The following is a 23,842-nucleotide window of genomic DNA, read 5'->3' as shown; positions in this document are numbered from 1 at the left end:
TTTCCCTCTTGCCTTTTCTATCTGACACCACGATTTCGCCAATATCAATGGAAATTCTCTCTCTCTCTTTTCACACAGAAAAAAATGTCCGCTTTCTCTCTCTTCGATTTTTATTTTTCTAAGTTTACATGAATTTTCAGAAATAAAATAAGTGAAACAGTTAGTCAGTTACTTAGTTAGGATCTGTTTGGAATTATATGAAGAGATTAGAGGGGACGAAATAAAATAAAATAAAATAATATTAGTTATGAATTTTAATTAGAGAAAGATATTGTAATAATCAATTAATATTATTATTAATGTTATCAATTAATTTTACTGTTAGATTGATTATATTGATCCAACATATATATTTATTTTTATTTTTGTATAGTTATAATTTCTTATATTTAATATTTTATATTTATTTACCCCTTTGTAGGGTTATGATTTTTCATATTTAATGTTTTCATATTAAATATGGGGAATCATAATTATACAAAGATGAAATTAAATATAACTAATCAACATAATCGATCTAACAGTGAAATTGATTAGTAGTAACATTAATTATTTGTTACAATATCATACCCCTTTAATTAATTAAAATAGAATGAAATATGATAGAATATTTTTTTATTTTAACCAATAATTTTATTGCTTTTTAAATAGTAAAATAGAAATTTTATATTATTCTCATTACTGAATATTTAATGAGAATATTTTCAATAATGATATAATATTTTCATTTTATTTCATTAATTTCACTCATTATTGAATATTTAATGAGAGCATTACTCTTTAAAAAATTAATAAATTGATATGTAATCACAATGAAAATAAAAGAAATGAAATGGAAAATAGTTTATGATTATTTCCTATGATTCTTGTATAGTTCTAGCATCTTATTAGGGCTTTTTGACCCTTTTGCCCCTCATTAATTAATTAATAACCAATTTGCCCCTGATCAAGAACTATCCACCAACCTGCCCCTTTTAGTCGACTACCTTGTTGTTTTAGTCGAGCAAATGGTCAATCTTCAGAAAGTGGACTTCCGCAAATTTAGTCGACTAAAAAATCATCTTAATCGACTACATTTTTGGGATATTTAGTCGACTAAGTATCGATATTTAGTCGACTAAATATCGACGGATTTGTTTTTTAAAAACCCCCATTCGGCAGAGGGGGAGTAGGATGACCTAATCGACTAAGGAGGCGGCCCAAACCCCAAATCCGCAGGAGCAGCTGAAGAACGCCCCAAACCCTTCCTTTAGGCGTGTGGATTGCCCCAAATTTGGTCCAAATCGTGATTGAGAGGATTACACATGAACAAAGGGAGCTATTTAGGTTTACACAACAACAACAATCGAAATGAGACCGAAAACATGGAAAATATAGGGTTTCAGTCGACATTTAGTCGACTAAATATCGATACTTAGTCGACTAAATATCCCAAAAATGTAGTCGATTAAGATGATTTTTTAGTCGACTAAATTTGCGGAAGTCCACTTTCTGAAGATTGACCATTTGCTCGACTAAAACAGCAAGGTAGTCGACTAAAAGGGGGCAGGTTGGTGGATAGTTCTTGATCAGGGGCAAATTGGTTATTAATTAATTAATGAGGGGCAAAAGGGTCAAAAAGCCATCTTATTAGCATAAAATGCAGATTCTGGAGTAATTAAATTTCATTATTCATTAATTATTTAGTTAAATGGTTCATTTTTTCTCTCAAGTAAATGCAGATAAGTTATTTGTATTGAATCCAAAATGACGTTATTTTGAGTCGAAAATAAAGTGTTTTTGTAATTATAATTTATTTTAACGTCATCCTTATAATTTTTTAATCTTTTAACCTAAAATAATATTATTTTAGAAATGAATGTAAGCAATTTATGTATTTACTCGAGAAACATTAAAATCTTGGTTAAAATTGAACTTTTGCATTAAAAAACAAAAGTATTTCGATTCAAAACTATAAATGTTCATGATGGGATTCTCTTATGATGTAAGAACATATTGTGATTCCCAGTAACAACTGAATAAATGGCAACAAAAGCTATAATTATTCAATGGTACGAAAATATTCATTATGAACTTGACGAATTTAACGTCATGAAATTGGACAACTCTACGCGTTTAGAAAAAGACAAAAATGAAATTAGTTTGTAGGAACCTATCCTGGGATAGTGGGATCAGTATTCAATTTGTTTTATTGTTAAAAATGCCACAAAATATTCTAAGTAGGGATATATATATATATATATATATATATATATGAGGCAGGATCCTTTGACACCGGTGTCAAATTTGAAGTTTGACACCTCATCTGAGAACCGTTAGATCAAAAAAGATCAACGACTTTGATTTGTAAGCATGTGACACCATTGATCTTTTTTGATCTAACGGTTCTCAGATGAGGTGTCAAACTTCAAATTTGACACCGGTGTCAAAGGATCCTACCTATATATATATATATATATATAGAGAGAGAGAGACTACATATGTCCAATATTTGTAGGTTATTCATAGTTGACGCGGCTATTTTAACTAATAAAATAAATTTATAAAAGTATAGAATTTTGCAGGTGCATCAAGCTGTTAAGTTGTTAATTTTAATATTACAATGTCAAATTTTGAAATAGTATAGAGACAATCAAATAATTTTGGTAGAAATAGTTGAGACTTTAAGTGATAAACAAAACTGAGTTGAGTGATTGAGAAGACTTTATAATATTGAATTATGGTATTTACAATTTTTTATAAGTTGAGCTTAGTTTATTTTTTTTTTGTAGAATTTTTTTTACTTGTTTCGGACTTTAATCCCAAAATATGTTTCTATTAAAATCTAAGAAATTTTTTAATCTCAAAATAATCTTTTAAAATCTTAAATTAATATACCCTTAGTTTTTGGTCACAGTGCGTCTTTAGTGCATTTTGTGTTTCTTCATTATAAGAAATCCTTATACACTCAACTCAAGGAATATATTATTCTCTTCACAAAAATATATATATATATAATTCGGTAATTAAATCATATTTTGTAGTTTAAAAATTAACACTATAATTAGTAATACAATAAATGATGATGAAGTTATTTTAACAAGAGAGAACCAATAAAAAAGAAGATAGATGAAGATTATAAAAGCAATCCTAAAATATAAATCCTTCTTAAAAGCATCTAGAAATAAATTTAGCTTTCATAACATGATTGCTGAGGAAGATAAAGGAACCCATATGTGCATACGGCAACAAAGTTGAACTTGTTCCCTACTAATTGCAAAAAAATTAAGATACCTTCGCTTTCAAGAAAAGTTAGCCTTTTTCATTCTCACAAAGTGAACAGGAAAGGAAAAAAAAAGCCTACAAGGAGCTGTAAGAGGCAATGATAAATTATTGATAATGAACAACGTTAGGTTTGGTACAAAGATGTCATGACCTAAAAGATAGCTAATAACATACATTCATGGACTTTGGCAGTGTCAATCATGGGATTTGATTTCTTTCTTATCTCTTTTCTAGTCCTGAAATCAAGAACCATACGAAAATATTTTTTAAGATTCGGAAGTATTCAAAATTTGGTATTCCCCCACGTAAGACTAATTTTTTCTTTTCTTTTTACCTTTCCTCTTTTCACAATCCTGAAGCATAAAAAATGATTTCGATTCATACATACATATTTGATTATAAAATTAGGGTTAACTAGAGAAAATTTCTTTAATATTACGGGAAAACCGAACTTGGCACTTCCTTTTATTAAAAAATAATTTTATTTTTATTTTAATCCATGTTTCTTTTTATAATTTTTTTCATGTCTCAAAAAATTTTCCTCTTTTGTAGAGATGTATCTATAGCTGAAGGTTTTCTCAACTGGACCACCCATGCATTCATTATGCCTGTCCATTCCCATGATTGATTCACATGGATTTTAGCATTTGTTAGAATTGAATTATTTTTTTTCTCTCATGACATTTTATGGAAATTTTACAAATCTCAAAATTATAGGCCTGTCCTTCATGCATAACTTATTGTCCTTATTTTACTAATCCATGAAGAAGGGAATGCATCAAAGGAATTGTCTACAAATTACCCCTCGCGAATCAACTGAACTCCAATTGTTCTTTTAAGCTGGAAATTCAAGCTGTTCAATTTTTTATTTTTATTTTATTTTATTTTCAAACAAACCTATATTGTTTTCATCCGCAAAATGAAATTCTAACTACCATCAAAGAATAAAGGCCTGCCAACGAATTCAACATCATCTATAGAATTTAACAAATATAAGAAATCGGTGTTTATTTTTGTCTCTTTCGCTTCACTCAATAGACTCATCTTAAATTATTTTTTTCACGACAAGTGTTATCTTGCAATTTTACTAAAAATTAACACTCTCTTTTTTTTTTTTAAGTAAAAACGATTCCCAACTAGTTGTTTTTTTTTTTCGTTTCTTTTGTTATGGGGAATCATGTGTAAATCTTACATAATATTGTAAGATTTACGCATGATTTTAAATAAATATGAAGAGAGAAATAAATATAACATCACAGATTTTAAATATTTTTTTATTGTTATTGTCAATTTGTTATCACCTTACAATTACATGAGTTATGTGTTTCTAATTTAGGTAGGTGGAGTGATTGTAATGAAAATTTACCCAGCACATTGATTCCACACAAATACAATGGTGATTCGAGTCAAATTTTGAAATTTCAAATGGGTTCTGTTCCTCTACTTAAGAAACCGATGCAGGGCTCATCAACATTCAAATGGAATCCACAGTTCCACGTCTTCTTCCTCTTTGAGAAACTATCCATATCCATTTTCTATTAATTTCTATTTTTCTATATTTACTTCATTTCAGTTAGAGATAAATAATTTCTTATGTTTACTTGTATACTATGGGTCATCAATTTTATAAGAATTTAGCTTTAACTACCCTTTCTATTATGATTCTTAGATAATTTTGGAACTAAGAATTATATTATTCATACATTTAAGGCAAATGCTATCCCGCAATAGAGGTAGCAATAGCCAATAGGTGCATTATCAATAGAACTAGGCAAACAAGCTATGAGCAAGAACGACATGATTTCATTTTGGTCCAAAACATTGTTATTTGCAAAGTGCTGCATTTTGCATTTTGGGTCCGTATAGGTGTTGATTCTTTAGGACTACAATTTTAGCGCACGTTGTTGTGAGTGATAACAATAGAAATTGCAGCACATTAGAGTAAATGAGCTGCACCAATTTGAGAGTTGAAACAACGAAAAATAGGGTATGAAGTAACAAAAGAGTGTGTTGGAAAAGGACTGCTACCTGACATGCCTCTCACATGTGAATGGACATCATTCTTAAAGCAAAATTAACTTTTTCAATCTAAAATTGGTTTAAGGGAATAGCTTCAGAAACACTACATAGGAAACACACAAAAATAAAAATAAAATAAAAATCCAAACATTCATGGTGCCCATTGTTAAATTTTTGCAATTGAGTTCAAGTGCTGAATTTGATTGTGGGTTATTTGATTTGTTGTTAGGTGGGTTCGCGTAATGGGAACAATCATCAATATGGGGACCATGTTCAATCGGGGCAGTGCATTTGGAACAGTGGAGGCTGGTGACTATATTACATGTTTCTGGGCTGATATTACAATCATGTGTGGCGGTCAGGGATTGGACCAATTTTGCTAAATTTTGATTAAGTTACTAAATTTTTCCTGTAAATACTGATCACAATCCCCGCATAACGAATATTTCTTCAGTATTCATGCAGTACATCCTTTGTTAAATTTGGGAAAAAAATGTAATTAACTTTTATCATTTTATGTAGGGAAAACTTTTAAAAAAACTGTTGTAACTTTCCTCATAATCATTTATCTCCTCTCCAAAATTTTGAATCATTTAATCCCCTCACTTAAAAATTTTTTTATCATTTACCACCCTCACTTAGGGGAATAAGTGATAAAAAAACTTTAAGTCAGCGGGTTAAGTAATAAAAAAAAGGTTCGTTTTTTCTACAGTTAATATAGATAACTTATTACATTGAGCTTAAAACGATGTCGTTTTGAGGCAGAAATAAAGGTATTTTTATAATTATAATTTATTTCAGGGTTATAATAGTTTTTTTTATTATCATTTTTTAATTTTTCAATCCAAAACGATGTTGTTTAGAAAGCGAAAGTAAATAACTTATCTACATTCACCGTAGAAACATTAAAGTCAAAAAAATAATTAAATAAGAGTATAAATAACTCAAAAAAATTGTGAGGGGGATAAGCAATAATTGAGAAAACTAGGGAAATTTTTGAAGTTTTCCCTTTTATCTATCCTTTTATAATTATTCTTACCTAAGTTCCATACTTCTCTAATAGTAAATGAATATATAATCCTGTAATACCAAAGATATGCTCTCCGATAACAATCTGACCATTGATTTTGATTGGACGATGGGTGTGGGAGCCAGGGATTCGACCATTGTTGCTAAGAAAAGTCATGTTGATTTAAGTCACTATATTATACATTTACCCACAATCAAGGCTAAAACAATAGGATGAATTTATCAATGACAACCAATCTGGTATTCAGATTGTGTTCTGTTGTCCAACATACTGATAGCTTCTCACTCCCCTCTGAGAAGGGGATTTTGAGGGGATAGGGGACAAATAACCTGGTATTCATTTTTGTCGTTTGGTTTGGTGTTCGGATATGGGAGTCTTTTATCAGGTTACGGATATTAATGTGTGCTTTTACATTATTCTTTTGACTGGAAAACCAAAAGAATCAAAGGTTGTACTCCTCTCAAAGAACTGAATAGAATGAGATTTAAATCCACACCAAAAAAAAAAAAAAAAAGAATGAGATTTAAATATTTAATAGCTGAAAACCTAAAGCACAATCTGATTGGTCAAAGTGTCTGACATCATTAACCATTAGTAATTATAAAAATATTATTATATTTTTTTATAATTTCCTGGTTCCAAGATGTGGGGGAAAAAATGGTAAAAACCATATTTTGTTATTTCATTTCCTTTACAAATTTTTAAAATAGAAAATAGTAAAAAACTAAAAATAACATGACATTATCAACTAAAAATTAATAAATAAAAATAAAATGACATTTAAGCACTAATAAAAATATATCAATTGAAATTAAAAACTGAAATAAACCAAATCCAGCATATATAATTTTCTCATCCAGAGCTGTGATATTTGCTCTGGATGGTCCCTGGTACAATGTAAAGGAAAGAAAAATCACGTGAAACTAGTAGAGAGAAACAAAATTGAGACGGGAAATCTGATAGTAGTGCGTAGCATTGACAAGACAACATAGAAATGGATCAAATCAGTATCCAAGAATGAAAACTACTATCAATTTTTAAATATAAGATAAAATATCGAACAGTGGATAGCATGATGTGTTCTATTTCCTCAATGGGTTTTGTACACTAAAAACATATTACACTTAAGCAACGATTAGTATCTATCTGCTTACTTGAATAGCTGAACGGAACTTCACAAGAATTTTGATGAGACAAAAGAGTAATCGAACATAGATACCTGATAAAAGCAATCAACATCACCACTTATGCTCATTAGAATCTAACAGATGAAAACAAGCCTCGTGACTTTGTCAGGTTTTCCAAGTTGGTTCTATTCACAAACCCCCAAGCAGTAGAGAAAGCAACCAGCTGGAATGGTAATGGCAAACAACCATCTGAAACATTCTAATGTTCCAAGAATTTATGAAGTGAACAAGCTCCAGTGATGATCAGAAGGTAAATTTTCCTTGATTTTTTCAAGCCGTTTAAGGATCTCTATGAAGGAAGGTCTTTGATTCATGTCAGAAGCCCAGCACTGCTCGGTTAACCTAAGAAAATGAAAGGTGTCCATAAGACTACTTATACGATTAAAAATTACAAGCCTAAAGCTGCTCTTTTAAATAGTTGAAAGAAATAAGTATGACCTAAACTGAAAGTTCTAACAGCCTAATTTGCTATGCATCCAGAACCTATTACTAAGTGATATTAAAATAAGAGATGTCATATAAAAGGTACCAGAGAATCAGAGTAAGTGAAACGAAAGAACTGAGTTTATATTGATAGTATTTTCTGGAAAACCCAGAACTTAGTGTATATTCATAGTATTTTCTAGAAAATCCAGATTACAGTGTGGTACTGGAATGTATAACGAAAGAAAGAAAATAATACTGACACTTCGAGAAGTCAGTGGCTCTCCCAGTACACCAGTGGTGTCCCCAAATTCACTTATACAATCCTTGCTTCTCACCATCCCTTTCTCTCCTAATATATCACTACTCCTAATAGATTTTCTCTCCAACTACCTCTCCCTCACTTCTCATGCTTGTCCATGTCAGCCACTATGTGGGTTGTGATCCCCTCCTTCATTCTTATTTCTTCTGATGTAAATTCTGTTTACTATGGGTCTACATCATATTAATGCCAGACACTAGGAGTATTCAAAATTGGATGTACCAAGTAGCAAGAATAAGCATATTTGTACAATATTCTTCCATATATGATTAAGAAGCAGGATAAAAATATAACCATCACTTTTGTTCTCTTAATCTCATTCGTAATGAATCAGATCATCAAGGACTTAAAATACTGTTTACACACAGTTAGAATATAGATGCTAGGTTGGTGTAGAAGTAAAAGAAAAAGAAGAAAGTGGATGACTAAGCCATTAGGTTCAAGCCCAAGAATCATTTATATTAGGTTTCAAACACATAGGAGAGCACACAGGTACAGGACACAAAAAGAAAAGAAGAGATTGGATGGGAAAATAAAAATTCAGATATGACTCACTCTCGCAGTTCTGGGACAAAACCCTTTGCCCGAATAATAGGTCTGTGTCCTTCTGCCACATATTTAGCTCCATCATAAGGTTCATAATTTGCAAAAGGTGGTTCACCTTCAAGCATCTGTACCAAATAAGGATTTCATGAATCATGAATTGGAACCAACTTCAAATTTTATCACACGATTATAAATCTTGAGCAAGCAGAATTACCTCATACAGAATCATTGCGAAGGAGAACACATCAACCTTCTTATCATATCTCCGGTGTTTCAAGACTTCAGGAGCCATATAGCGGTCTATTGTTTTCCCCCAAAAGAAGGAAAGTTCAATTTTGTGCAGAAAAATTATTATATTGATTGGAAAAATGCACACGCTCCCTCAACTTTACCTCATTTTCAAACAGCCACATTGAACTTCCAATTTCAAATGAAAGGCCCTTAAACAGTTAAACTCTCTGAAACTTATAAATAAACCCTGCCGTACATAACTAAAACCAAAAAACTTCCTCACCTGTCGTATGTATCGATTAATACACGTGATAATCTCTTACTTATTCACATTATTTAAAAATTTAAAAAAAAAATCCTCTATTATTTTCATTTCCTTTTAAATTATTGTACATTTTCTATTTTATTGAAATAGAAAATAAAAATGAATTAATTATTTTCTTAAAAAAATGAACAAATTAGAGATTATAATGTTTATTAATCAACAAATGGAAGTCTCATGATTACCAATTTTAACTTAATTATTGAAAAGAAGGGTCTGTTAGCAGATTTTAGGAAGTTAAGGACTTCACCCCGATTTAAAAGTACAAAGGCGACTTGCATCAGAGATTATCATGTGTATTAATCAACACATTCAAGTCACATGATGACTGATTTTAACTTAATTATTGAATAGAAGGGTTTCTTAGCAGATTTTAGAAAGTTAAGGACTTCGCCCCAATTTGACAGTATAAGGTGGATATTTCAAAACACGGTAAAGTTCATGGGGTGTCTAAGCATTTTTCCCTTATTAATTAGAAAGAACTTCTAATACTCACAGCTTCCAGTTTCACCCGTCATCTTGTATACATCATGAGAACTTTGGACCTTAATAAGCTTACTAAGTCCAAAATCTCCAACTTTTAAATGGTCAGCACTAGAATTGACTATAAGAACATTCCTGAAATTTTAGGGGGGGAAAAACATCAAAATGTAATGCATAGACATATAAATTCCAGCTACATGTTCTAGATGACATTAAATATTTTCAATCTAGGAGAAAGCAAAGATACTTCAATTTGTAAGAAATAATACATCATGAAATATAGTATGTGTCATGTCATCCATATCACGATAATAAATTCATATATAAGATAGAAACAATCACTTTACCTTGGCTTTAGGTCTCGATGAATTATAACATTTGGTTCATTGTGAAGATAGGCCATCCCTCTACAAACAATATTCACAAAATATAGATTAGCATAATGGTTAGGTTCAATGCTGAATGCTTGCATAAATTTCTAGATTTCCTAATGCTATTTTATCAGCATTGATAAAGTACAGGTCCTACAGGACACTCTGAGATTGGCTTAGTTAAACACCTGGAACATTCTTGAGGGTATCCTCCAATATCCCTCCCTCAGCCACCTCCTCAAATAGAACTAATCAGTTTCCTTAACTTAAGAATAACAAGAATTTCAACCCCTTTTAAGTCAGCTTGTCAAAACAATTTATAGCCATTGTTACTTGGTTTAGTGCTTCTTTTTAAACAAAAAAAGGCAAGTCAGGTTAGCATTTCCCGTACTACTAATACACACAGCAATGATGAATATGACAAAAAAAAAACAGAGAAACAAATACCAAGGGTCATATGTCTCGTAACAGGGTTACTACCACACAATTTCTTCAGGGCAGGTACAGAACCAGAATTTTACTGTTTGCTTCACAGCATGTCCTTGATCCTTTGAAGGAAACTTTGGTTCATAGTCAAATTCAAGGTACATATCAGACAGCATCAATGGCAATGAGAAGTAAACAGCATCAAGCACTAGGTAGTTGCTGGTAGGTTTTTGATGGGCCTTCAATAAAGTAACCAAGCCCATTAATTAAGAATTAGTATATATAGAGATGTTTAGGGTGGGGTTTGGGATTATTCATGTATTCAGAATTGGTTAGTGGAAATTTGAGAGACCTCTAGGGAACTCTTGAGCCTAGGTGTTTGGTTTAAGAGGGAGTTGAGGCTTTCTTGAGATTTATTTTCTGCATATTAGTATATGTAAAAAAGGTATGGCCTCCATTATCTCTATAATTTCAATGTTAATTTTCTGGTTCCATCAATTTGGTATCAGAGCACTTCCGATCTAGGGGTGTTCTTGATCCAGATCTGAAAAAAAAAAAAAAATGAAGTTCAGATTTACTGCTGTTCCAAAATTCTTTGGAGAAGGAGATGATGCTTGGGGATGGCTGATCGATTTGGAACAATATTTTCATATCGAAGGAATCAATGAAGATCAAAAATATAGGGAAGCAGTGAGAGGGCTAAGAGGGCGTGCGTTCTACTGGTATCAAGGTTGGAAGTGGTTGAATCTTACTGCAAACTTGAAGAAGTTTGAGAAGGCGTTCATAGAGAAATATCTACCTGAAATTATATTGGTAGATAGCGTAGAAACAGGAGACATAGAAGACAAAACAGATCCCAAAATAGAAGATGTTGATGTTGCAGAAAAGGAAGCAAATCGAAAATCAGAAGAAGACGATGCCGCCAAAGTTGAAAACGCAGAAGAGCGACACGAAGGTGAAGAACCAGATCGTAAATCAGAAAAACCAATCATCAACAAAGAAGATAAGGAAACAGTGACCTACAAAAAAAAGGTAGAGGCTAATGAAGAACAACAACAACAAGACGATGCAGAAGAAGAAAAATATGGACTGAGAATCGAAGAAGCAGAGAAAAAAGAAAAAAAAATTGAAGAAGAAGAAAGAGTAGTGAGCGAAGAAGATGATGCAGAAGGGGAAGATGAAGAAGATTCTGATGAGGAGACGACGCATGCAGTTCTTCTAACAGACTCGAAGGAAGACACTCGTGCAGAGGTTAGTCTTCATTTTTCCTTTGAATTTGGACGGACGATGACCCTTGTGCAGAGATTAGACGAAAGGGAGATGGTGAAGGAACGGGTCGGGTTTGTAGATGGACGGGCCAATAATGGGTCAGATTATGGAAGGGCAAGTTACACCAGAACATCCCTATCCAATCAGGCCTTTAGTAACATTGAAGGGCGGCCCAATGTTGGGAATAATGAGGTCAGAGATGGGCAAGGTAATGGGCCTGAATCAGGAATATTTAAGAGGGTTGCACTCACGGCCCATTCAAATAAATCAAACTATGAAGGAATGGGGAAAGGGGGTGCTGGTTTGCAATTTGGGCCAAATATTTATCACTGTGAGCCCAATTCTAAGGGTAACACCCAAATTAATGAGGTTCGGCAGCTACCCAAGGTGATTGGGGAAAGCCAAGGTTCGTTACAATGGAGTTCAGCGACCAACGACAATGTCCGATGCAGTGGGAGATACCGACGATTAATGGCAGAGGAAGGGGCTGAAGATGAAATCGAAATTGGGGAAGTGAGTAACGTTGTTGAGGACAAGTCCATTCAACGAAGCTTGCTCAGCGTGGTGGGCCATAATTGTTTGTTCAAAATCTGGAGAGAGGTTCATGGACGAAGAGGGGTGACCTTGATAGCTGCAGGTGTTGTGCAGATTCTGAAAGCTAGGACAGCAAGTGAGGCAATAGAGGAAGTGTATCAGGGACAAACAGAGGACCCAATCATGTTTCAGACTAAATTCCAGCCAACTCTGGGTTGCACCATGTACAGAAGTGAAACTGATTTGAGGGTAATCAATTGGGAATATACTGAAAGTGAGGTTCAAGAAACCAAAACGTTGCAGTTGCTAATTGGGTCAATATGCTTCAAGCTTTGGGACCCAGGAGGAATGTATCTCACATTACCTGTACTCTTCCCTCACCTTGAGGACAAGGTGAATTTTAGAGGGGAGTATTGATGGGCCTTCAATAAAGTAACCAAGCCCATTAATTAAGAATTAGTATATAGAGAGATGTTTAGGGTGGGGTTTGGGATTATTCATGTATTCAGAATTGGTTAGTGGAAATTTGAGAGACCTCTAGGGAACTCTTGAGCCTAGGTGTTTGGTTTAAGAGGGAGTTGAGGCTTTCTTGAGATTTATTTTCTGCATATTAGTGTATGTAAAAGAGGTATGGCCTCCATTATCTCTATAATTTCAATGTTAATTTTCTGGTTCCATCAGTTTTCTCCTTTTAAGTTTTAGAGATTGAAGTAACATGATTGTAAGAAACACTTAGATGCCTATACTTCTAGCCAATGCTATCAAAACTTACAGTTGACTTAAGAAATTGGGAAAGTCAGATTTCAGAGAAGGTCATATAGTAATATAAATGAGAGTTGAATGACCAGTCATCCATTTATAACACTGGTATTCTTGAATAATCACACTCTTGGGTATTTAAAGATTTGAGGTTAGAAACATTTTAAAGTTTTGTCTTCCCTTTTACTGTTACTTTTTTGAGATACTGTTGAAGTATATCAAATCCTCCAACTAAACTTTTTCCTATCCTAACTCTCCACTTAGTCTCATTTTATAATCTGCAAAAAAGAGAAAAATCCAAATCATAGAACAGGAAAATTCTGAATGATGCATGAAATAGGCAAAAAGAAAACAAGTAACTGGATTTTCGCAAGGACATCTTCATTTCTTCTTTTTTTATTTTATCTGTATAGCAGAGAAGGAAAGTACATCTATGGGGAGTATAATATATTGTCCCAAACAGAGGGGGAAACATCATAGAACAAATGCAGCAAAGCTGAAATGCCAATTCCCTTGAAGCATCCTGTTGGACAACCAAAACCATCTATTACTAAGGTTTATTACTTTATTTTAGGAGACAGTATAGGGAAATAAAACCATCTCAACTACGACCATAACTACTTTAAGGAGATGGGAAGGCACTTATGAAGTAACTGCTTGATAATGGAGGCAGAAACTGATGCATAGTGGTTATAGCAATTATGGATCTATAAATAAAATTAGCAGAATAAGGAGAGAACATGCCTCTCGAATGCATGCTTATGTAATTCTATGCACAGACATTAAATATATCAAGAAGGAACCAAGTCAGAAAGTTAGCAGAATAAGGAGAGAACATGTCTCTCGAATGCATGCTTCTGTAATTCTATGTACTGACATTAAATATATCAAGAAGATGTTCCAAAGTTTTATGAATCAGAGGAGTAATTCTAATTTACTTTTGTTACTGTTCTACTTTTCTCTATTGTGTATTGAGTTTTCTGTCAATTGGCATCATAGCTCCCGATCCGAGAACTTTTGATGGTCCACAACCACTGGAAAATGGAATCTTGGTTGAGTGCATTGGACGGACGAATGGAACAATGGCAAGAAAGGTTGCAGCGATGGTATGCAGAGCAAGAGGTTTGTATGCAGGCCTCTTTAGATAATCTTGCACATCTTATTAGAACAAGTGGACATGAAGATTCTCACGAAACCTTCTTGAGAAGTGCCTCATAGTCGGCACTTGAAAGAGTTACTAATCCAGTAGAAGGTGGTATAGCATCAGTTTGAGCAAAGTTGGCAGTCGGTGGCTTCAAATGAGGGTACTTCCTATAGCAGCGTTCTTCAAAATGCCCAAGATTCTGGCAATAATTGCAACGAGGCCTCTGTCTGCGGCCACGTCCGCGACCGCGTCCACTGTTCCAATTGGAATCACTGGCCTTAGAAAAGAATGGACATGGGGTAGTACTGGAGATGATGTCAGTCGTGTTTTTGGACGCATTACTTGAGCCCTCCATCACAAAATAAAATAAAGCAGATGACCAGATCTGAAAATAGGAGAGGAAGGCGAGCTGTTCTGTATCGGAATGGCCGATAAAAATTATTTTATTTTTTTGCGTGAACAGTACCTGTATGGACGCGTGAACAGTGCCTCTACGGACGATGAACAATAAATATGTACCGACGCGATGAACCGTGAGATATGTACGGACTATACGGACGGTGAACAGTAAAATCTGTACGAACTGTACGGACGCGGTGTACAGTAATTTTTTTTTTTTTAACCCGCGTGAACAGTGTAGAACCAAGCCGGAGGGACGCACGGCGTTAGAGGAAGGAGAGAACGCCTAAGTAGTGGGCTTAGGGTTTTACCGGAAGCAAAAATTCCCAGAACAAAGAGCTCTGGTACCAAATTAGAATGTATGAATGTGTTGTATTCAATTGTATATAGAACTGTACAAAAGACCTCTATTTAAAGAGGTAAAATGACCTAATGGGTCAAGCCCAAATAACCTGCTAGAATAACAGAATAATAAATAATACAATGCTATTTAATATTATATTATTTCTAACATCAACTACTATCATAACTGCCTTAAGGATATGGGAAGGCAATTATCAAGTATATGCTTGATAATGGTGGTAGAAATTGCTGCATAGTGGTTATAGCAGTTATGGATCTATAAATAAAAGTGGGAAATTGTAATTTGAGGGGGAGGAATTAAGTCAGACAGTTAGGAGAATAAGGAGAGAGAATGCCTCTCGAATGCATGCTTTTGTAACTCTGTATACTGACATTAAATATATCTAGAAGATGTTTCAAAGTTTTATGATTCAAAGGAGTGATTCTAATTTAATTTGTTTACTGTTCTACTTTTACCTATTGTGTATTGAGTTTTCTATCACATCCATAACCAGAAAAGCCATAAACACAATCCAATACAATGCAAGTTGAGGGGCAGAGAAACAGCCATAAAGATGTAAGATAATTTGCAAGGTCATGGGTATGGGTTGTTTACAATATCGTACAGCAATTAGGTTTTAAAGCAAGAAACTGACAATTAGCTAAGACACTATTTTTTATACCAATGTTTGTGTTATGTGCTTTTAGAGCTCAGATACAAATAGTCATCTTTTCTTAGATGTTGAGGTTGCTTGCCAGCTTTGGAAATGGCTTTTGGAATTTTTTGAGGAGTAGGTTGGTCGGCCTCTTTTGAACATCTTCTATCCATCCATTTCAGCAGCATTGAAAGAGGAAAAATTGCAAGGTCCTTTGGAAGAGTGCTCTCCTCGCAGACTCATTGATGGGATATAATATTTTTTCAAATTCTCATATTAGCATATATGGAGTTTATTTTAGTAGCTCAGTAGTTATTGTAGTGGGCTCTATGTATGTACATATTGTAATGGGCCTTATGGGCCCTGACTGTAGTAATATAGTCCTAAGTGAGCTTACTGTAGCTTTAGTGTACAGGATACGTGTCTCTAGTTTGTTACAACAGATCAACCGTTGTGTAATAGCTTTATATACAGGACAACACATTGCATGTATCAACCTTTAATCAGAATAGAAAATACACTTTCACATTCAGATCTTTCTCTCTTTCTCTTCATGTACTAGCTCCACTCCAACTTGTATACAGAATAGTACTTCTGATTCTCAGAAACCTGTAGTTTCCAATTAAATAAACTCCATATATGCTACTCCTTGTGGCATTGTCGCCTAGGTCATCCTCATAGTGAGGCTCTGAAAATTGTACTAAACTCTTGTAAGCTTCCTATTCCTAATAAAACTGACTTGGATTTCTGTTCTGCTTGTTGTTTGGGTAAATCACACAGACTTCACTCTCCTTCTTCTAGTAAGACATATGATAAACCCTTTGATCTAATTTATAGTGATCTTTGGGGTCCAGCTCCCATCAAATCCACCATGGGTTTCACCTATTATATTTCCTTTGTGGATGCCAACACCAGATTTACTTGGATTTATCCATTAAAACTAAAATCAGAAGCCCTGCAAGTCTTCACACACTTTCAAGCCCTTGTCCTAAACCAGTTTCAATCTATCATCAAGGCTCTCCAAACAGATTGGGGAGGAGAGTACCGTACATTTCAACAACTTCTAAAACAGCAAGGAATCACTCACAGAATTACTTGCCCACATACCCATCATCAAAATGGGGTAGTTGAAAGAAAACACGGGCACATTGTAGAGACTGGATTAACCCTTCTTGCTCATGCCTCTCTCCCAATGAAATTTTGGGATCATGCTTTTATTTCTGCTGTGTACTTAATAAATTGTCTTCCTACAGCAGCTCTGAACTTTGAAATTCCCTTCACAAAGTTAAACGAGACACCTCCTGACTATAAATTCCTCAAAGTGTTTGGGTGTGCATGCTTCCCCTTTTTAAGACCCTATAATCAGCATAAACTTGACTTTCGAAGCAGTGAATGCATATTTCTTGGATACTCACCTAATCACAAAGGTTACAAGTGTCTCAGCTCCAGTGGCAGAATTTTCATTTCCAAGGATGTCCTTTTTAATGAAACCAAGTTTCCCTACTCCTCTTGGTTTGATTCAAAGCTTACAACAACATTACCCACCAATTCCTTCTCTGTGTCCAGCTCCATTCCTCTAGTTGAATCATATAAAGCTTCTAACACTGATTCAGCCATTATCTCTAATGCTAGTTCTGCTGCAGATACTACCTCCCAGAATATTGTTCAGCAAACTGACTCAACTGACTCACTCATTCAGTCACCAGTGTCTCCAGCCTTGAATACAACACCTGCACACTCCCCTGGTCAGTCATCAGCATCTCAAGCCTCGCTTGCAGCCTCTACTTCTCCTTCAAGTGCTTCATCCTCCTCTTCCATTAGTTCAGGTTCTGAATACATCCCTTCAGGTTCTAATGTCTTAATTTCTCCTCCCACTCGTTCTATTCTCACACGCTCTAAAACTGCCATGAGACCTCAAGTTTTTCTTACTTCTCTTGAACCAAATTCTGTCAAGCAAGCCTTAACCAGCCCCAATTGGCTCCCTGCCATGCAAGCAGAATTCACTGCTCTTCTCAATAATTCTACATGGACCTTAGTTTCTCTACCCCCAAACAGAAAAGCCATAGGCTGCAAGTGGGTATTTAGAGTGAAGGAAAATCCAGATGGTACTATCAACAAATACAAATCTAGGTTGGTGGCAAAAAGGTTTCATCAACAAGAAGGTTTTGATTATAATGAAACCTTCTCCCCGGTTGTTAAACCAATTACTATTCGAACCATTCTCACTATTGCTATCTCTTTTGGCTGGCCCATTAAGCAATTAGATGTAAATAATGCCTTCCTAAATGGCATTCTTGAGGAAGAAGTGTACATGAAACAACCTCCAGGCTTTGAATCTTCTGACAAATCTCTTGTATGCAGGTTACACAAAGCTCTTTATGGCTTAAGACAGGCTCCAAGAGCTTGGTTTGACAGACTAAGAGCGGCCTTACTGCAACTGGGTTTTTTAGCAAGCAAATGTGACCCCTCTTTGTTCATTTACAGATGACAGTCTCAGTGTGTGTTTTTACTGATTTATGTGGATGATATTATCGTCACTGGTGGTGATTCTCTGTTTATTCAGTCTCTTATCCAGCAGCTGCACTCTTATTTTGCACTTAAAGATCTTGGAAATTTAGATTACTTTCTTGGCATAGAAGTGAAGAAAGCTTCTTCAGGTGCCTTGTTGCTTTCCCAATCCAAATACATTCGTGATCTGCTTCACAAGGCTAAGATGGCTGAAGCAAAAGGCATCTCCTCTCCTCTTCCTTCAGGGTGCAAACTCTCTAAGCATGGCTCCAATTACTTCTCAGATCCCTCTTTTTATCGATCAATTGTTGGGGCTCTGCAATATGCTACTCTCACTAGACCAGAAATCAGTTATGCTGTTAACAAGGCTTGTCAATTTATGAGCCAACCTCTTGAAGAGCATTGGTCTGCTGTCAAACGCATTCTTCGTTATCTAAAAGGCACCTTGTATCATGGAATGGTTCTTAAACCATCTAATCCCAGCCAGCTGTTCTCAGTCACTGCATTTTGTGATGCAGATTGGGCTAGTGACCCTGATGATCGTCGTTCAACTTCGGGAGCTTGTGTATTCTTTGATTCCAATTTAATATCTTGGTGGTCCAAAAAGCAACACCTTGTTGCTCGATCAAGCACAGAAGCAAAATACCGCAGCCTTGCTCTTGCCACTGCTGAAGTCCTCTGGCTCAAATCTTTACTTCAGGAACTGAATATTCAGTTTTACACTCCACACATATATTGGGATAATATGAGCACTGTTGCATTATCACACAATCCAGTCCTACATGCAAGAACCAAACATATGGAATTGGACATTTTCTTTGTTCGTGAACGAGTTCTTGCTAAAGACATTGTTGTCTTCCATGTTCCAGCTCTGGATCAGATAGCTGACACCCTTACCAAGAGTTTATCAGCATCTCGTTTTGCTTCTTTGAGAGACAAACTCACGGTTGTGGACACACATCTGTTTCTCCACCACCCCTGAGTTTGAGGGGGGCTATTAGCATATATGGAGTTTATTTTAGTAGCTCAGTAGTTGTTGTAGTGGGCTCTATGTATGTACATATTGTAATGGGCCTTATGGGCCCTGACTGTAGTAATATAGTCCTAAGTGAGCTTACTGTAGCTTTAGTGTACAGGATACGTGTCTCTAGTTTGTTACAACAGATCAACCGTTGTGTAATAGCTTTATATACAGGACAACACATTGCATGTATCAACCTTTAATCAGAATAGAAAATTTCACATTCAGATCTTTCTCTCTTTCTCTTCCTTTCTCTCTCTCACTTTCACTTTCTATCATTTTCTCTGACTCAGTAACTGTCCCATGAGAATTATCCATTTTAGGGATGATTAAAGAATTATCTGGAGCTAACGTTTCCTTTGTTTTGTGGTTTTCTGTTTGTTCTCTTTACATACAAATTTAAAAAATAAAAAAAAATAAAGAGAAATTCAAGCATGACACCATACCTGGCAATATCCAAGGCAAAGTTGATAGCTGTTGAAGGACTAAGTGAACCTTTTTCCTTGAGGTACTTATGAAGATCACCCTAAAAATGGCATGACATAGTAATTTAGTAAAGTTTAATCTTAAAGCATGAGATAGCATAAGTTCAGTGCATCAAAAACTACGTGTCTAGTGCTAAGCTGGAAGGATTTATATGCATTCACATACTCCTCTTAGATACTCAGTAATTAACATAAGGGGCTTCCTGTCAGTAACAGCTCCAAGAAATTGAACAACATTAGGGTGTCGAAGCTTCACAAGTAAATTAACCTCATGCCTGAAGTCCTGACTGTATTAAAAAGTAACCCACAAAAAAAAGTTTAAAGGATTAGTGACTGACAAATGACAGCAGAAAAATCAGAGATAGAAAATATGGTTTGTTTCTGAAAAAATACAAACTTAATCACAAGTCTGTGGGTCTCTTCCCCCATTCCCCTCCTTTAGTTTTGGTTATTCATTGATGAACAAAAATAATTATACATGCTTTAGAATAAATCATTTTTCCCTAAAGAGAAGTAGGTTCAACCAGAACAATATATCATCATCAGAAACATTTCAATTACTTATTGAAATGGTTATCTATAGCCAGAGGCAGAACTAGAGGAAGATTGTGAGGGGGACCAGTATGTAGCACCGATACCGACACGGGACACGAGACACGATACAACACGACACTCCGACACGTTAATTCTAAAAAATGTTAGATTTCGACACGTTAGGACACGTTTTGATATTAAATATTATTTTGAATTTATGTAATGTATATTATATTTAATACTCAATAATTTAACAAAAAATGAAGTTAAACTTATAATATCCATCAATTTTGTAAAGAAGCATAAGATATTCCAAATATTTATATTAAACTCAATAAAATGATAATCGTAATCCAACGAATCTAATAATTGGATCTAAAAACGCAACGCAACGCAACCTTTGAACCTTTTTTTGAGTCTCTACAACATGTATTAGAGTGTCTGGAAGTGTCGGAGTGTCGGAGAGTGTCGGGAAGTGTCGGACACGACACGTCAAGATTTTTGAAGTGTCGGTGCTCATAAGAGACCACAGTGAGACAATTTTAGTTCAGGAATGCGAAGTTCAATTTCTTTTAAGAATGCAAAAAAATAAATTAATTAATTAATTAAATACTTTTTAGTGGGGCCATGCTCCCTCTTCACAGGCTCCAAGAGGAGCGCCCCTGCCGATAACCCCGTGTAAGACTTGACAGAAGAAAGACAAAAGTAAGTCATTAGTTTTAACAGATTCATCAACTATATGCAGTCAGAAGACCTATAGATCACACATCCTCTGAAACTCGTAGAAATTAAAAAAAAAAAAAAAAAAATCTTACATCACCAATCTATCATCTGATAGAGATGGAAGAATGCGTTTGACAGCAACAGGTGTTCCACGCCAATGGGCTTTTAAAATCTCACCAAAAGATCCCTTCAGGAAAAACCCATCCACAATAAGACCAAACATCAAGTGCAGATTTAGTTCATCAACAGTGTAAATGCAAAGTATAAGTGAAATCATATAAGCAGCAAAGCAGACCGCAAAAGTAAGGGCAAGAAGCACTGCTTATACAGAATGCAAACTAAGCTAGTGCAGATAAATGTGTCTGATTTTTCTTTCAGTCGACCATGACTAATCTTTAACACTGATGATCACCCAACAGTGAAAAACCAAGACAGACAGAAATTAAAAAAGATTCAAATAGCCAAATTTTCACTATGATGACTGGCAGTGGCAGATTCACAACCTATAAAACCTGCATGTCTGGGTCCAGAAGGATAATAACATCAATCTCAAAGAAATCTATGATAAGACACAATTTCAGACCCACAACTCTTCCACAATAAACAGTAGACCACATACAGTGCAAGTTCTAAAATTCTTCAGTAAGATCTTAATACAATACAATGCCGCTGACATAAAGAAAATGTAAACAAAACCTTTCCAATGCAAACTGAATTCGAGAAGTCCAGCTCAGAAGGGTCAACTTCCCAATCACACTTGTTAGGCAATGGGGGTGGAACAGGCTTGGATTCAAAATGGCTTCCATTTTGGCCCTGTATAACAACGATCAGATTCGGAGACCCATAACAGTAACAAAACCATCAGCAGTCAAAGATTCTTCATGAAGCAATCTAGAGTAAATTTGTATAATGGTTATAGAATATTAAGGCCTCAAGATCTTAAATAAAAATATTGAAATTAACCGGAGGATCCTATCACATTAATAAAGCAACTGAAATTGCAGCAGTAAAGTACTTGTCAAAGCCAATTTACAAGTACTATATTCCACAGCCACATAATTTATATCTTAGTTATCAGGCAGCACTTTAAGTTTGAGATAAAGCAGCAGATTTTATTTTATTTTATTTTTTCACAAACATGGAATCAATTACAAATTACAATACAAGCACACAAATTTCATTTTTCCTTTGGTTTCGTGAAATAAGATTATGGAAAATGCAACTTAATTTGAAACCACTTAATTTCATTAGAGAGAGAGAGATAGAGATAACGAACTTACATAAGACAAGCCTCCATGTGATTCCAAAAGCTCAATCATTGCGGTTCGTTTAGCTCCTTCTGCATCAGCCAGAGGCTTCGAAGAATAAAACAAAACCAAATTTCAGGCATTCATCAGAAAACCTCAATTACGCAGTCACAGAGAGAGAGAGAGAGAGAGAGAGAGAGGGTACAGTGTTTTTCCAACGATCCTGGGCGTTGACGTCAGCACCGAATTCAATCAAGCACTTAGCGACATTGACCCAGCCATGGAGCGAAGCCACGTGGAGCGGCGTGCGACTGTCGTAATCCCTGGCATTCACCAGCGACGGATCCTCCTCCAGGAGCTTCCGCACCGCTGCCGGGTCGTTTTGGTGCGCGTGCCATAGTATCAGCGAAGTCCGGCTCACCCGCGCCTTTTCCTTCTCCTTCGCCGCCGACCCGGACGAACCGCCGCTGCTCATCCCCGCCGTTTGCTATTATCGTTGGGCTGTGGAAACTGATTACTAATGTGAAATTCAAGAGGGAAATCACATGCAAATGCAAATGCAAATGCAAATGTAAATGTAAATGTAAATGCAAAATGCAAGTGGTTCTCTTGCTCTATAGCATAATTTGTGGCTTTCTTTCTAGTCTCTAGGTGTGGTCTGATGGGGAAGTTTTTGGTTCTTTATCAGTTACTCTACTTTTACTCATTCAACGTAATTTATTTTTTCTCCACTGGAATTAAATAACTAACACTCTTTCTGTTTTTCCAACTCGACACTCGTATAAAAATGAGTTGACTCCGTTGTAAAGAAAAAAGAGATAAAAGATTAATAACCCTCATTTATTTTTATGTGAATACGATAGGAAAAAAATTTCTATAATAAAAATAGAAACATTTTTTCCTTCCTTTTAACATGCAATTACAAATAAATTATAATTAAATCATTAATCTACTCAATTAAATTAACTAAATTACTTTACCCCAAAAAAAAAATTAATTAAATTACGACTTAAAAGTCTTACCGATTCAAATTTCAATTTGATTTAAAAATATTATCATTCCCACGTGCTTCTTTTTCTGTTTTAATATAAGTGACTCTTGACCTTGCCACTATCTGAATTATATATGCACGAGATTGCGACCATAAACATTGAGAATTGCTCTGGCTTTTTTTGTCAATCTCAAAACAATAACTCTACTGTGGGAAATCATTACATAATATTGCCTATAACTATGAAGTACCGGCACTTCAAAAACTCTGACGTGTCATGTTCGACACTTTCCGATACTCTTCGACACTCCGACACTTTAATACACGTTGTAGAGACTCAAAAAAAATTCAAATGTTATATTGCGTTGTGTTTTTAGTTCCAACTATTAAATTCGTTGGATTACGATTAACATTTTATTGAGTTTAATATAAATATTTAAAATATCTTATGTTTCTTTGTAAAATTGATAGGTATTATAAGTTTAACTTCATTTTTTTGCTAAATTAATGAGTAATAAATATAATATACATTACATAAATTAAAAATAATATTTAATATCAAAACGTGTCTTAACGTGTCGAAATATAATAAGTTTTAGAATTAAC

At 34.7% G+C, this 23,842-nt stretch overlaps 1 protein-coding gene across 1 annotated transcript; it reads right to left on the bottom strand.

The window, feature by feature from the left end:
- Positions 1-7,327: 7,327 nt before the first annotated feature.
- LOC133312494 (serine/threonine-protein kinase VIK) lies at positions 7,328-22,882 on the bottom strand. Its single transcript, XM_061513699.1, has 11 exons — positions 22,451-22,882; positions 22,279-22,353; positions 21,695-21,811; positions 21,091-21,185; positions 19,908-20,028; positions 19,703-19,782; positions 10,175-10,234; positions 9,841-9,962; positions 9,006-9,091; positions 8,801-8,916; positions 7,328-7,842 (listed from the first exon to the last, which is right to left on the bottom strand). Exons 1-11 carry the CDS (start codon positions 22,718-22,720, stop codon positions 7,716-7,718), a joined length of 1,269 nt encoding a protein of 422 aa, XP_061369683.1. The 5' UTR covers positions 22,721-22,882; the 3' UTR covers positions 7,328-7,715.
- Between the last annotated feature and the right edge of the window lie 960 nt (positions 22,883-23,842).

This window comes from Gastrolobium bilobum, unplaced genomic scaffold, assembly GCF_033153095.1.
Source record: "Gastrolobium bilobum isolate Gb01-03AN ecotype WA unplaced genomic scaffold, APGP_CSIRO_Gbil_v1 utg5873, whole genome shotgun sequence".
NCBI lineage: Eukaryota > Viridiplantae > Streptophyta > Magnoliopsida > Fabales > Fabaceae > Gastrolobium > Gastrolobium bilobum.
Note: the sequence above shows the minus strand (reverse complement) of the source record. Positions and strands in the feature narration are given on the sequence as shown.

Excerpts from the sequence above, each read along its gene's own strand:
- LOC133312494 (XM_061513699.1), bottom strand. The coding sequence starts at position 22,720 with ATGAGCAGCGGCGGTTCGTCCGGGTCGGCGGCGAAGGAGAAGGAAAAG. Across the intron at positions 22,354-22,450 it reads AGGATCGTTGGAAAAACACT|CCTCTGGCTGATGCAGAAGG; the intron begins GTACCCTCTCTC and ends TATTCTTCGAAG. Across the intron at positions 9,963-10,174 it reads CATCGAGACCTAAAGCCAAG|GAATGTTCTTATAGTCAATT; the intron begins GTAAAGTGATTG and ends CTAAAATTTCAG.